The 13850-nt window shown below is 32.9% G+C and overlaps 1 protein-coding gene across 1 annotated transcript in view; it reads left to right on the forward strand.

The window, feature by feature from the left end:
* MMP16 (matrix metallopeptidase 16) overlaps positions 1 to 13850 on the forward strand; it is a 373571-nt gene that overhangs the window by 355982 nt on the left and 3739 nt on the right. The window contains exons 8-9 of the mRNA XM_001368488.4: positions 1600 to 1750; positions 7341 to 7456. Of these exons, the coding sequence (XP_001368525.1) occupies positions 1600 to 1750; positions 7341 to 7456 (267 nt within the window). The remainder of the gene's footprint in view (positions 1 to 1599; positions 1751 to 7340; positions 7457 to 13850) is intronic.

A 13850-nucleotide genomic window follows, 5' to 3' on the forward strand; every position in this document is an offset into this window, starting at 1 on the left:
AAGTTGTCCTGAATCATTGCAGTGATGATAATAATTAAGTCATTTACAAGTGATAATTGTACTTTAGTGTTGTTACTGTGTCCAATGTTCTGCTGTTTCTGCTCACTTTACTTTGTATCATATAAGTCTTTCAAGGTTTTCCCAAGTCCATTCTGTTTGTCATTTCTTATAACAAATAGTATGACATTACAAACATATAGACAGACATTCCTTCAATTTCCAGTTCTTTGCTATCAAAAAAATAAACCTACTATACTTTTGTATAAGTAGGATCATTTTCCTTTTTCTTTGATATGTTTGGGATACAATCCTAGTAGTGGTATTACTGGGTCAAAGAATTTGCACAATTTGAAGGTCATTTAGATATGGTTCCAAATTGTTCTCCACAATGGTTCTATCAGTTCACAGCTCCACCAAAAGTGTATTAGTGCCACAGTTTTCCCATATACTTTGAAAATTTACCATTTTTTGCTATATAAGCTATTATAATTTTTTCAGAATTTGTACAAAAATTAGGCCAGAAGTTTTAGTACTGGTCCATTTTAACAGTTTTTCTTCAATAATTATAAGCTACAACTCTACAGAATTGATTTAAAGAAAAAAATGAATATAATTTTAAATGCTCTCATCATCATCATCATCATTATTTAGAAAACTAGGGAAGTTGGATGAAGTGAATCTTTTCATAGCCCCCTGGAAATATTTGCTGGAAATTTTAAATGCTTACATACATTATGTGTTATTTTAAAATAAAAGTAACTGGTATAAGTATATTTGAATTTCTTCAAAGTTTTAATAATGGAATATTTTAAATTATTGATTATTTACTACTTTAAAATACTATCATATATTTATAGCTGGAAGGGATTTTTAAGCCTAGTCTAATTGTCTTTTTTTGCTGATAAAGAACTTGGGATCAGGGGGGTTGAATGAATTATGCAGTGTTACAATACTAGAACTGAGAACCTAACTCAGGTCCTCTGACCCAAAATCATGTCAATTTTCACTGTACCACACTGATTCTTAGTGAAACCCACTTTAATGAACAGAAATCATCTATAATTAAATTATTATATTTAACTATTAAATATTTATTAAATATGTGAATTTTCAGTATACAGATATCCTCACCAAATTCTCACATGGTATAAGCTTGTGGCTTTTCCAACTGCTTTTCATCTTCCTCCATGTTTTATTGCAAAGTAATATAACCTGGCTGAACCTCTGTTTCCATATCTATGAAATGAGTGTTGGTGTAATCTTCTTTGTAACTTTGGAGCCAAGAACACTTGGATTTAACCTCTATGTATGATGTATAATAGATGTGCAACCTTGGAGAAATAATTACCTCTCAGAGTTTACAGGTCATTCTGTAAGACTATATATTTTTTATAAGTTGATGATCAGTATCCATAAAAAGGAATGACCATACAAAGAGTACTTGATATCTCTGAAATCAAAGGCCCAAAACCATTCCCACCCAAAAAATGGTGTATCCTAAAAGTGACTTATTCAGAGATTCTAAATAATTACAATATGCTTTATGTCATTCATTATATTTAATCATGATTCATTAAATTAATGTGTATTTTTATGCAGGTAACAAATACTGGGTGTTCAAGGATACCACTCTTCAACCAGGTTATCCACATGACTTAATAACTCTTGGAAATGGAATTCCCCCTCATGGTATTGATTCTGCCATTTGGTGGGAAGATGTGGGGAAGACCTACTTCTTCAAGGGGGACAGGTAGGTATATATTTCACATAACTTATTTCATCTATGTTTTTAACTACTATATGAATCACCTTGGAGAAGTCTTTTCTTATATGTACTTGCATAATTGTAGCTTTCTATGTATACATATTCATATTCATATACTTACTAGAAACCTGCTTATATATACAAACAAAAAAACCATCTAACAGTTGAGAGAGATATTTACTTTCAATAATATTTTTTAATCATTTTCCAAAGAACACTGAGAAAATACCATTTTATTATAGCCTTCATCTTGGATAGATGTGCCTGTTTCCTTAAGTTTAAAAAAATGTTTAATCTGTTAATGGGTTTCTCACTGAAATGGCATTTACTTAATACAATCATTAATTGACAAATCTCTTTTTGTGTTTTTGTATTTTACATATTTTTATTTTATTTTATTTTTATTTGTAAAAATAATTTTACATATAGTTCTTAGAAAGACATTCATGATTTCAGGAAAAAAGTGATGTCTTTTTTTTGCATAAAATTCTATTCATGTAGATTTTGGCAAGCATGTAAGATTATGGCCAATCTAAAGATTGTTTTAGAAATTTCTTTTAACTTATAAAATGATTTTCCTTTAGTTGCTGCAATCCTTTTCATGAGTTTTGTTCTTGTTGTTATTATAGTCATTTCAATCATGTCTGACTCTTTGTGGCCTTATTTTGAGGATTTTCTTGGCAAAGAAACTGGAGTGGTTTGCCATTTCCTTCTCCACTTCATTTGCAGATGAGGAAACTAAGAAAATCAGTCAGTTGACTTGCCTAAGGTCATACAGATAGTAAGCATCTGAGACTGGATTTGAACTCTGGAAGATGAAGCTACCTGATTTCAAGCCCAGTGCTCTATCCACTGAACCATTTAGTTGCCATGACTTCCCATTTGCTTTTACCCTTTGTCATGTCCCTTCTCTCTGAACCTCACTCAGTATTTTCATCTCTAAAATGAAGGATTGGGACTAACTGACTTCTGATCTCAATTTAAGATCTTTTGATCTGACTTATGGTAAGTGATGGTCATGATAGTCACAATAGCCTGTCAGATAGAAAACTAGCTTCCTTATTTTGTTTATGTGTTATGGAAATGATTTACCCTCTCTGAACCATATTCCTTTTTCTGTAAAATAAGAGCCGTAACAAACTCTGAGGTCCCATTCTGCTCTAACTTATAAAAATCTGTGTCCTTGGTGGGCCACAAATAGAATATCTAGGCTGAATGATGCTAAATGATTTTTAGACAGATGACATTTGATATTAAAACAAACTGTTAAACAGAGTATTCTGAATATGATACATGAGGTCACTCTTAATTACTTCTGCTTAATAGGTCTAGAGAAACCAATTTTCCTACCTAGGGTCAGTTATGCTTTCATCATAACATGACTTCATGGTGAAAATAATTTATTTTTAAAAATTAACATAAGAAAAACAAGCAAGTAATATTCCTTCATGCTTGAAACTGAAAACATTTCAATTGCAATTGATTAGAAAGAGTCTCTTCTGGGATCAAAAATCATCACATAAATTTGTTTCCTACAGTTCAGAAAGTTTACTTTAAAATTTATTCTTTGTTACTTGTTTTGTACTTTCATATTTTCAAGGAAATAGGTAGGAATCCTACTTTACTCAACAGTGGCAAAAACTTAAGAGATATTAAATCACAGTCTTCAAGTCAAGACCTTCATAAAAATGTACTTAGCAAAGCATTAAAATGAAAGAACCATCCAAAGAAACTTCTATTGATGAGGAAGTTGCTACTTAAAGCCATAAGACGCATAATGATGCTCAGCAGGACATAAGTGCAATACAGTATGGAAGCAGAAGAATGAGGAACATGAACCTTGCCGAGATAATTGAGCTATAACAAGATATTGACCACCAGTGGGAGTAAATCCATATCCCACTAAGCTTCTCAGGACATATTATTTATAATAAGTTTTTTCCCCTTAATGGATTGTTAGACTTTAATTCCCCTGCTGATTTTAATTGCATAACTGTGCCCATTCAGGATTAGGTGCAGTATGTTGTTGGATCTTTCCAGGAAGGGGATGGAGGAGAGAGAAATGAAAAAGATGTGAGAGACTTCTGAAGGGACAATATGAGCACCTAGTGAGAAAGGAACTGTATCTCTGTGAAGTACTTAGCATACTCATCAGAAATGTAAATGAATCATTTTAGGAAGTGATTTAAAAATTACTTTTGGGGTACAAAAAAGAAATGACTATCTGAATATGCAAAAATGTCATGATTTTCAATTTTATTTTTCTGAAAACCATGGATTCAGTTTTATCAGTTTTATCATGCTTTAAATTAGTAAAAATAAATGCATGGTGTATACCTGAACTAATTCTAAATATTTTTCAGTAACTAGGAGTGGGAAGGATGATTAATTTATTTCATATTTATATTTTGGCATATTTGTTTCTCTTTACCTGGTATTATTGAGGTCAATTCTTGAACCAATAAACAGAAATTTAAGTTAAGTAGTATAATTTTGATAGGAATTTTTTAACTGTTTATATCCATTTTACTTTATTTGCTATTTTTAAAAGTTGGAGAAAATTTTTTTATTTTAAAAATACTTTCCATAGTTACATGATTCATGTTATCTTCTTCCCCCTCCCAGAGCTGACAAGCAATTCCACTGGTTTATATTTTATCATTCATAACCTATTTCAATATTATTCATTTTTGTAATAGAGTAATCTTTTAAAACCTAAACTCCAAATCATCTACCCATAAATACAAGTAATAAATAATATGTTTTTCTTAAGTGAAAAAACATTTTAAATAATGTGACAAGTTATGAAAATTAAGAGAAAACTGCAAATTTTCCTATCTGGATTATGAAGATTTACCAGTCTTTGTAAATTGTCAATCTATTCATGTCAGGATTCAAATCCAGATCCTTAGATTCCAAATTCAGAGAGCTTTCAATTGAACTATACTGCCTTTCAATAGTAAATATTCCTTGCAACTTGTCAGTCACTCAGTTCCAAATCTATTTGTAACATTATTATTACATATTTTTAAACAAAGATAACTGTAATCTGTCAGATACTTTGCAAAATTCTATATAAACTCTTTACAATATTTCCATTTTCTAACTCCCTGTCTAATATCTTCATCAAACAGTGAAATGAGTATTTGGTGGAAACACTTGTTCTTGATGAAGTCATATTGACCTTTTGCAGTTACCTTCTTTTTTAAATAAATTTTTAATTAACCCATGCCTAATAAGGAATGCAATATTTGGTCATGAATCAAAGTCAGAATGATTAACTCATTTTGTAAATTCTCTCCTACTTTTTAAAAAAATCATTTAAACTTTTATAGTTCTCTATTCTCATCATATTTATCATGTTCTCTGTGATCTGAGAAATATGTGACTTTTTTCCCAATATGCTAAGTGATGGCAAACCTTTTAGAGACCAAGTGGCCAAACTGAAACTCCCAGGCTGCATATGAGCCACCCCTTTACCCCAGACAGGGGAGGGAGGAAGTGCTCCCATTGGGCTGCTGGACAGAGGGGCCATGTGAAAAATGTCCTCAGGCATGGTGGAGAGGGGGTGAGGAGAAGGGACCCTCTACCAGATATGCCATAGGTTTGACAATACAGCTCTATGTTATAGTTTTTTCTGAGCCTTGTGAATTATTATAATCATGGTAATTTTTTAGGATCTCCTTTTGGGTTTCATTTTTCCATTTGCAATTTTTATTCTTTAATTCAACTCAATGCAAGTTTATTAAGCACCTACTATATATGCCAATAACTGTTCTAAGTCCTAGGAATAAAACTAAAAAAGAAACAAAGTCCCTGTCCTCAAGTAACTTCCAGACTAATGAGGGAAGACTATACCAAAAGTAAGATGAAAAGCAAAAGGAAGAGCCATTGAGGGGTACTAAAAATGGAGGCATGATGTTTCATGGAGTCAAAAGCAAGCATAGTTTCTGTTGGAAAAGAGTTCCCTGGAAAGTTCTGAGCCATCTATAAAAGAATGGTTTGGGAAAAAATTAATGTTCTCTTCTCTAGTCCCACAATCAGAGAGGAAAGAAACTAAGGGAGTTGAGAAGAGATGAGTACCAAAAGCTGAATCAGTATTCATAATTTCTGATGGTCAGCTTATACTTGGGGAGGAATAATGTCCCATCAAGTCAAAATCAAGAAGGATCTGTCCTTCACAGATCATTTACCTTGACAGAGAAACCTGAATCAAAACAAAAATTTAATAGTTCTATCTTTTCTGTTACTTATCATAGTCCTATTTGTCCTAACTCTTCTTTGATCTTTCTCCCCCTAAGTAGCTATTTTTAAGCAAATCAGGTGTAGCACTCCTTGCTAATCTCAGCACATCTTGAATTTTAGTACTTTTGGAACTATTCTTATAGGACATTAACATCATTTTATATTCCCCTTTTGTTATCTGTCCCTGCATCTATTATCAATATATTTTAAAATCTAATCTAGTCAGCCATTTCCTGTGTATTAACATTTGTCACTTTAGACAGCACTGTCTTTTCATTTCCTCAATAGAATTGTTCCTATTTTTTGTCTTTAGATTTCATAATAGTACCATTTTTGCTGGACTAACAACCTGTAGGATTTCAAGTCATAACATCATATCCATGTCTTCTCAGAACCCTTTAACATCTGGTTTCCCAACATAAAGGATATGCTGAAGACTATAACTGGTTTTTCTCTTCTATAATGAATTCTAAGATGGCATGACTACTGTTTCTAATTTTCATGTGGTTTATGCCTCATCAATTATCTCCTCTTCTGTAGGAATCAGGTCCATGAGTAGTTCTCTTATTTTTCCTTAACCTTTTCAAAAACAAATTTATCATTTAAGCAACTATAATTTCTTAATTCCTTAATGCTTTGTTCAACAGAACTCTAGCTAATTCTTTGGACTTTTCAAGACCCCCATCACTTACTTTTATAACATAAAACCTTGTCTAGATTTTTTCTTTTCTTATGTCTAAATATTCTGTAGTACACCTCCATGATAATACCACTAGTCTGTGGAAAAATATGAGCAAACATCTACCTGGAATCAAAGATGTGTGTAAGCTACAAACAAACTTGGAAGAAAATGAAATAGTAGTCAAAATGCTATGTGCAGATAGCAAGGGAAAGAGCATTTTTTGCATTCTTCAGTAAAGGAAGAGTATTTGGATGATAGAAAGTACATTTGTGGTAAATATAAGAGAATGAAAAAGAATTTTCATTTGAATTTTTTATTGAATTTTCATTCAAACTTTTTCTCTCCTATTTTCATTACTGAAAGTGTTACATGTGATTGGTATTTGTTTAAATATTTGTCCTCTTTATGAAAAATGGACATTTTGATCTACTAATTAAACTGTAGGAAACATTTTTCTTATGTGTAATTGTTAAATGGCTCCGTGTTTTCAAGAAAATCAATTGCTTGATATCATGCCCCGAAATAAGGAGTGTATGTGCCCTTCTTCAGTGATAACCACTAATAATTTTCTCATAAAATTTGTATTGTAATTTATGTGTCATCTGTCTTACCTGTGCTTATTTTTTTGTCTATTTTTTTTCAAATTAGGTATTGGAGATATAGTGAAGAAATGAAAACCATGGACCCTGGCTATCCAAAACCTATTACAATATGGAAAGGTATCCCAGAGTCTCCTCAGGGAGCCTTTGTACACAAAGAAAATGGTATGTCTATGTTTTCCATTTTGTTAAATCTCTGTATACTTTTTGAAAATAACTTATTGAATTCTAGTAAATAATTGGGGAACAATATACCACATTTCATTAATCCATCATAATCCTGGCACTCAAACCACTTTTTTTTTATTCTGCCAAATGAATACAAAGATAAACACACACACACACATATACTTTTATGTATGTATGTATGTATGTATAGAGAAAGAAAGAGTTCTAAAAAGTCTCAATCTTACTGCAGTTTCAAGTTAGTAAAATAATAAGCTTAAAACTATATTAAGACTTTTGGAACACCCTGTATAAAAAGCATTTCCTCACTTGTCCCAATTCTTTTTCATAGTCTTACTTATCTGTAATTTTTTAAATCATCAGTGAATGTTTTTACTTCATTGCTACAGATTATTGAAGTTGTCCTGAAAAGGGTACTTCATGCTGTGTAACTACATTTTCTTAAATTGTTTTATAACAACTGCTTGACAATCACAATCAGAGTTAAATTTAATTAAAAGAGAAAACTCAATTTTAATTAAAAACTTCAGTTCTGCTCTTGTTATTTTGTACATTTAATGACATAATTTATAAGCAACGGCACATTTCTCTTTCTGACTCAAAATGTTATTGGCAACTTATCTAACTTTACTTGCAGTCCAAAACAAGAGGGAGATGGCAGCTGATAAAGCTTGTACCCCATAATGCATTGCCTTTTCTCTTGTGGAGGTAAATTTCATGGGAGCTAATTGGTAATTCAATATGATCTGAAGTCTAAGATCCTAGATCTGTTTTTAAACATCCATGAAAAATTTAATAAAATTCTAAGTTAAAAAAAAACACTCCCTAATGAAAGAAACCATTGCATTAGGAAGAAGCTAGGAAGAGAGGAAGGAAGGCTGAGAACCAAAGGTGAGACCTTTTTCCTAGTTGACCCTTCAGAAGTTCACCATCCCCCACAAATTTAAGCATTAAGTTAACAAGGCACAGCTGAATCTGAATCGCAGCTAATGAACTCATGAATGAAATTCTTTTGTTTATATATCATTTATATTTCCCAATGTATTCATATCCTCTCCATGACTCAAAGAGTCAGATCCTATAAAAAGAACTTCAAAAGAAGGGAAAAACAGTTTAGAATATCTAACATTTAAAAAGGCTTAACATTATGGTCAGTGATCTATATACTCCTAGTCTCTTACCTCTGAAAAATAGTAAAGAGAGACAATGGAATGGGCTTTTTTTACAGCCTTGGATTTCATGCCTGAAACATATACATTGGTTGGATCAACAAATTGGGCTCTTGTTTCTTCCTTCTCTTTTCTCTTTTTAGTCATAGAATTTCTTCCTTATACTTGGATTTGAGAGGAAAGTACAAAGACCATGCAAATTAAATTAATATTTTGGGCATGTGACAAGGAAATCACTTTAAAAGACTGATATATATTAATTTAAGGTCGCCAAGGAATTCAGCTATGTAATTCCTAAATGAAAACTCAAGTCAGCAGTCAACCTTTTATGGAGTTTAATTACAAACAGGATGAAGAAAGGTATTAGAGATAGAGAGAGAGAGGGAGAGAGAAAGGGGAGAGAAGGAAATAGGGTTTAAATACCCCTTCTGTTTAGGCTGGGCCAAAAGGCCCAAGCCCTTAGATAGCTGAGGCAAAGAAAAGAGATCAGTCCCTATTACTCACGTGACCAAAATGGAGAAACAGTCTCAGGGGCCTCCACCTCCAGCTTCCTTCAGAGCCGACTCTCAAAGCACCACCTCTCCAACCCACCCCCCAGTCCTCAGACCCCTCTATCTTTAAGGAAACCATCCAAGTTGCCTCCCCTCAGTTCTCACATCTACCAATCACTGTCCATCAATTTCCCTGTGCCAATGGAGGCTCTAGCTTAACCCAGGACCGCCCAGAGGTCTGTGGCTTTGCACATGTCTGTTGAAGGTCATATTCTCAATAATTAAATCTTGATCCTTTGCTGCAGCCCTTCTTAAATCCTGTTAGGACTGAGTGGGGTGGAAATTGTATTTTCCAAGACCTGGTTCTGTCATTCCAAGTATCTCTATTGTATCAATTCTAAAATCAATCATGACTGAAAGAACTTCCTGTTCTGTGCTTAAGCATAGATCAAAGCCCTTTCCATTGTTCAGCAAAAGGTTTCTGTCCTAAAGTAATCTTAAGAAGGGAGGAGGAGGAACCTCCCATGCCAATGGGGTTCACATTCCAATAGAGTTCCCACTATCAATAAGAAATTTTTCAAGTATGAAATTTCCCAATGGTGAAATTTCCAACATTTATAAGTCTAAGAAATTTTAAGGTTTACAGGCATCTTAAAAATTTTTCTTTTAAATAAAATATTTTCTGGAAGGACTAGAATTTTAATATCAGGTAATATTAAAATTTTGATTTAAATAAGGACTCAAAGTTAGAAGGAACTAAAGTTTCCTAAAAGTGGTATCATTACTGTATAAATTTTATATATCACCCTGAAACAATTATCTAGCCTCTTCAAGATGAATATCACTAAGGAGTAAAATAATAATAAAAATGATAACAAAACTACTAGAAGATCTCTTTTGAATATCTCTTTGAAGTTTACATATTGTTTTAGAGACAGCTAGGTGTCACAATGTACATGGTACTTGTGTACTTGGCTGAACCTAGTCTAGAAGATGCAAGTGCAAATATGGCCTCAGACACTAGCTATGGGACCCCAGACAAATCCCTATACTTGTTTACCAATTTTCTTAGGGGATAATAACAGCATTTACCCTGTCAGGTTATTATAAGGATCAAATGTGAAAATATTTGTAAAATCAATTACCCTAGAACATGGCACATAGTGGACACTATATAAATGATGTGAAATTTGAAATTGGATCTTCCTGATTCCAGGTCTAGTCCTCTGTCCACTGTAACACCTCATTGTCTTTTAATAGCCATGACAGAACATTAGTTCTTGAACTAACTAAATGTCTATCTTGGGTGGAATCTCAGAACTCAGCTAGTAGAAGTCATCCCTGAAGAATTTCTTTTAATACATCAACTATGACAACTTTTCACTGACACCACTTGAAAATTGAGAGTAAACCTTCTACCTCCCAAGGCTAATATTTTACACGTAAACTGATACCAAGACTGTCAAGATACCCATTATTTATCTATTCCCTCACATTTTGAACCTAAATAGAACAGTTTACATTCCCCCCATCTCTAATTCCATCTTGTTTTCGGTACAGAATTCTATCCTGTCTCATGAGATTGGTTTCCCTCTTCATTCTTCATTCTGTCATCTTCTCTATTTGCTATCTCATCCATATTTTTAGTGACAATTGATTCATAAAACTTTGATTAGTGTAGAAGTCATTTTCATTAATACCATTTATTTTATACCTCTTGTGTACTTCCTGGGTTGATATGTGAAAGGACTAGAAACTAGTATGTTCCACTCAGGAATACTTGAGGCAAAAGAACATGTGAACATAAGATTGTAGCATGCTTACACAGATTGTGAGCTCATCAAAGGCAAGGGTTTGCTTCTTCCTTTAATCATATTCTCTAAACCTTATCATAATGTCTGTCCCTGAGAAGGTGCTTGATAAATACATACTGACTGGTAAAGGATGTTTAATGAATATTAGCAAAGCTATACTGTCTACTCAGCTAGAATAAAGCAAATCCATCAGTTATAAGGTAATGTAAAATGCGTAGTGATGAGAGTTAGAGAGGCTAAACAAGGAAAACATTAGAAGGGTAGTCTTGAGCCCATTACTTGCTTTCACTAGTGTCTCTTTATTAGCTATTTTCCTGTTTCTTAGCACCTGCTATCATAATGCCATTGGAAACAAAAGTAAAACTCAATTTCGGTTCAATTTAGCAGATAATTGTTTAAGTGCTCACTGTAAGAAGGCTAGTCATTTGGCATACGAAAACAAAAGATATTTTTTTCTTAAAATTTAAACTTTTAAAGCATACCATGAACCTGCTAATGTGCTAAATTTCTCAATTCTTTATGATTTGAGTAAGGAATAGAGACATGACCTGTGAATTCACAGGAAGTATAGAAAATTCTTAGAGGAAAAAAAAGTCTCTTCCTCTTCTGTTTGTCACCTTCTCTTCAACTATTAAGAGGGCTGCCTAGATTACTAAGAGGTTTAGCAATTTACTCAAGGTCAAACAGTTATTTTTTTTTTTCTCAGAGGCAGGACTTAAACTTGAGTTCTATTTAGAAGCTAGCTCATTACCATAATACACCATGCTTCCACTTGTGTTTTGAAAAATCTAAACTAAATCTTCTGTTGCCCCAAATTACTAAGAGCTTTTCCTATTAACACAAAAGGTCTTAGGAGAGGTGGGAGCAACTCTATTAAATCACAGAATATCTAGAATGTTATAAGTAAATTATGGTTCAGAATTTATTTTTAATTTGGAAATATGGCACATAGCATTTCAAAGCAACATTTAACTAACCAAACAAGCAGTGTACAAAAAAGATACAAACATAAAAAATTATACAAATCTAATTTCTACATTTCATTTACAATATCTTTGAATCTCATTTTCATCACTATATCAGACAGCCCTAGCATAATGAATCTGGAATACAGTATTTATTCAGATGTAATCTGAATAAATTGATAATCTGAGATTTAATCTTTTTGTTCTTGTTGTTACAAATTTTTCTAAAATATCCAGGTTTAATTTCATATTTTAGTAAGTGAAGTATCATATACAGATCACATTTAAAAAAAACAATTCAAAATCTTGTAACTTACTAAAACAACTGTTCTAAAGATCTCTTCTCATTAAAAGCTGTGGGAAAATTAGGCAAACATAATATATTCCTCATCAAAGTTCTTTTATATCAAAGATATTTCCACATTCTAGGAATGGCCCATGATAATAGCAGTCCATGGATAAATTTCAACAATTTCTCTACAGGGAATACTCCTTTACATAAGATTTTTCTTCTGGTCCCAAGCCAGTAAACAGTTATTATTTAATAAAATAATGGCAGAGAATTAAAAGTGGTAGCCACCCTCAAAATTAAACATTTTTAAGAGAAAATGAATTTTTAAGTCTACTAAGTTCAGAAGCTTGCTAACCAATTCAGAACATGTTTTCTTATAGCTTTGTTTATATCTCCACCTAATTAGATATATAACATCTAGAAAATCTACCACTATAAAAATGAGAATGCCCTGCAGAATTTGTTACACTGAAATTTGACCTATAAACACTATTAATATGCCAGGCTCTACAATTCCCTGAAATAGAGCTTTACATACCTTGGTTTTCAAGCTCACCTGGTACCTTTGGGGTATTAGCTGAAGATAAAGATTGGAAAACATCCAGCTGTTTGTTTTCAATTTACAAACTGAAAGAGTAAGTTCACCTATTTTCAAGGTTTGTTTTATTCTGGATCGATGCCATTTTTCAACTGGGATTGTCTAATGTTTTGTTATTTGGCAGAGTCTCAGCATTTCTTCATCTAGGCTTGTTGGGTAATTACACTGGATTTCATTAAAATGATCAAATATCAGCTCCCAACAGAAAATGGGAATCTGCATGCACCTGTTATCATTTGGCAAGTTACTCAGACGGTGAAATTGTATTTTGAGCTAAAGCATTATGACAGATTCCTATGTCAGTTAAAGAGTGATTACAAAAATTTGGTCACCTGAACTTGTGGTCCAGTTTTTAATGTGCTAAACTGCATTCCTTAAAAAATACTAGAGATGTCAAAAATTAATTCTTTGACTTCTATAGAATGATACATATTCATATAAAGAGATAATACAAAAATCAGAATTGAATTGTTTGCCCATAAAGTATTTTAAAGCAGATTCTTTTTTGGTTCCTTCATTTCTATATCAAGATAAAGAACCAATATAAGATTATATTCAAAATAACAATTTACGGGGGCAGCTGGGTTGCTCAGTGGATTGAGAGCCAGGCCTAGAGACGGGAGGTCCTAGGTTCAAATCTGGCCTCAGACACTTCCCAGCTGTGTGACCCTGGGCAGGTCACTTGACCCCCATTGCCTAGCCCTTATCACTCTTCTGCCTTGGAACCAATACACAGTATTGACTCCAAGACGGAAGGTAAGTATTTAAAAAAAATAACAATTTACCATATAGTCAAGCAATTGGACTAGTGGTGTGGGGAAGGATATCGAATCAAGAGAAGGTCTTTGAGGGCCTGATTTTAAGATAAACAATGTTGTAGCATCATGGAGAACAGGCTTTCCAAGCTTATTATTCCCATCTATATCTGTAAGTCTGGATCATACTTATCCTTTTCAGTTCCGACCCATCTCCCACTTCCCTCATCCAAAAATATTATAAGTAAGTGCTTATCACTATTGAAAGGACAGCTAATTTGTCTTTATA

Source organism: Monodelphis domestica, chromosome 3, assembly GCF_027887165.1.
Source record: "Monodelphis domestica isolate mMonDom1 chromosome 3, mMonDom1.pri, whole genome shotgun sequence".
NCBI lineage: Eukaryota > Metazoa > Chordata > Mammalia > Didelphimorphia > Didelphidae > Monodelphis > Monodelphis domestica.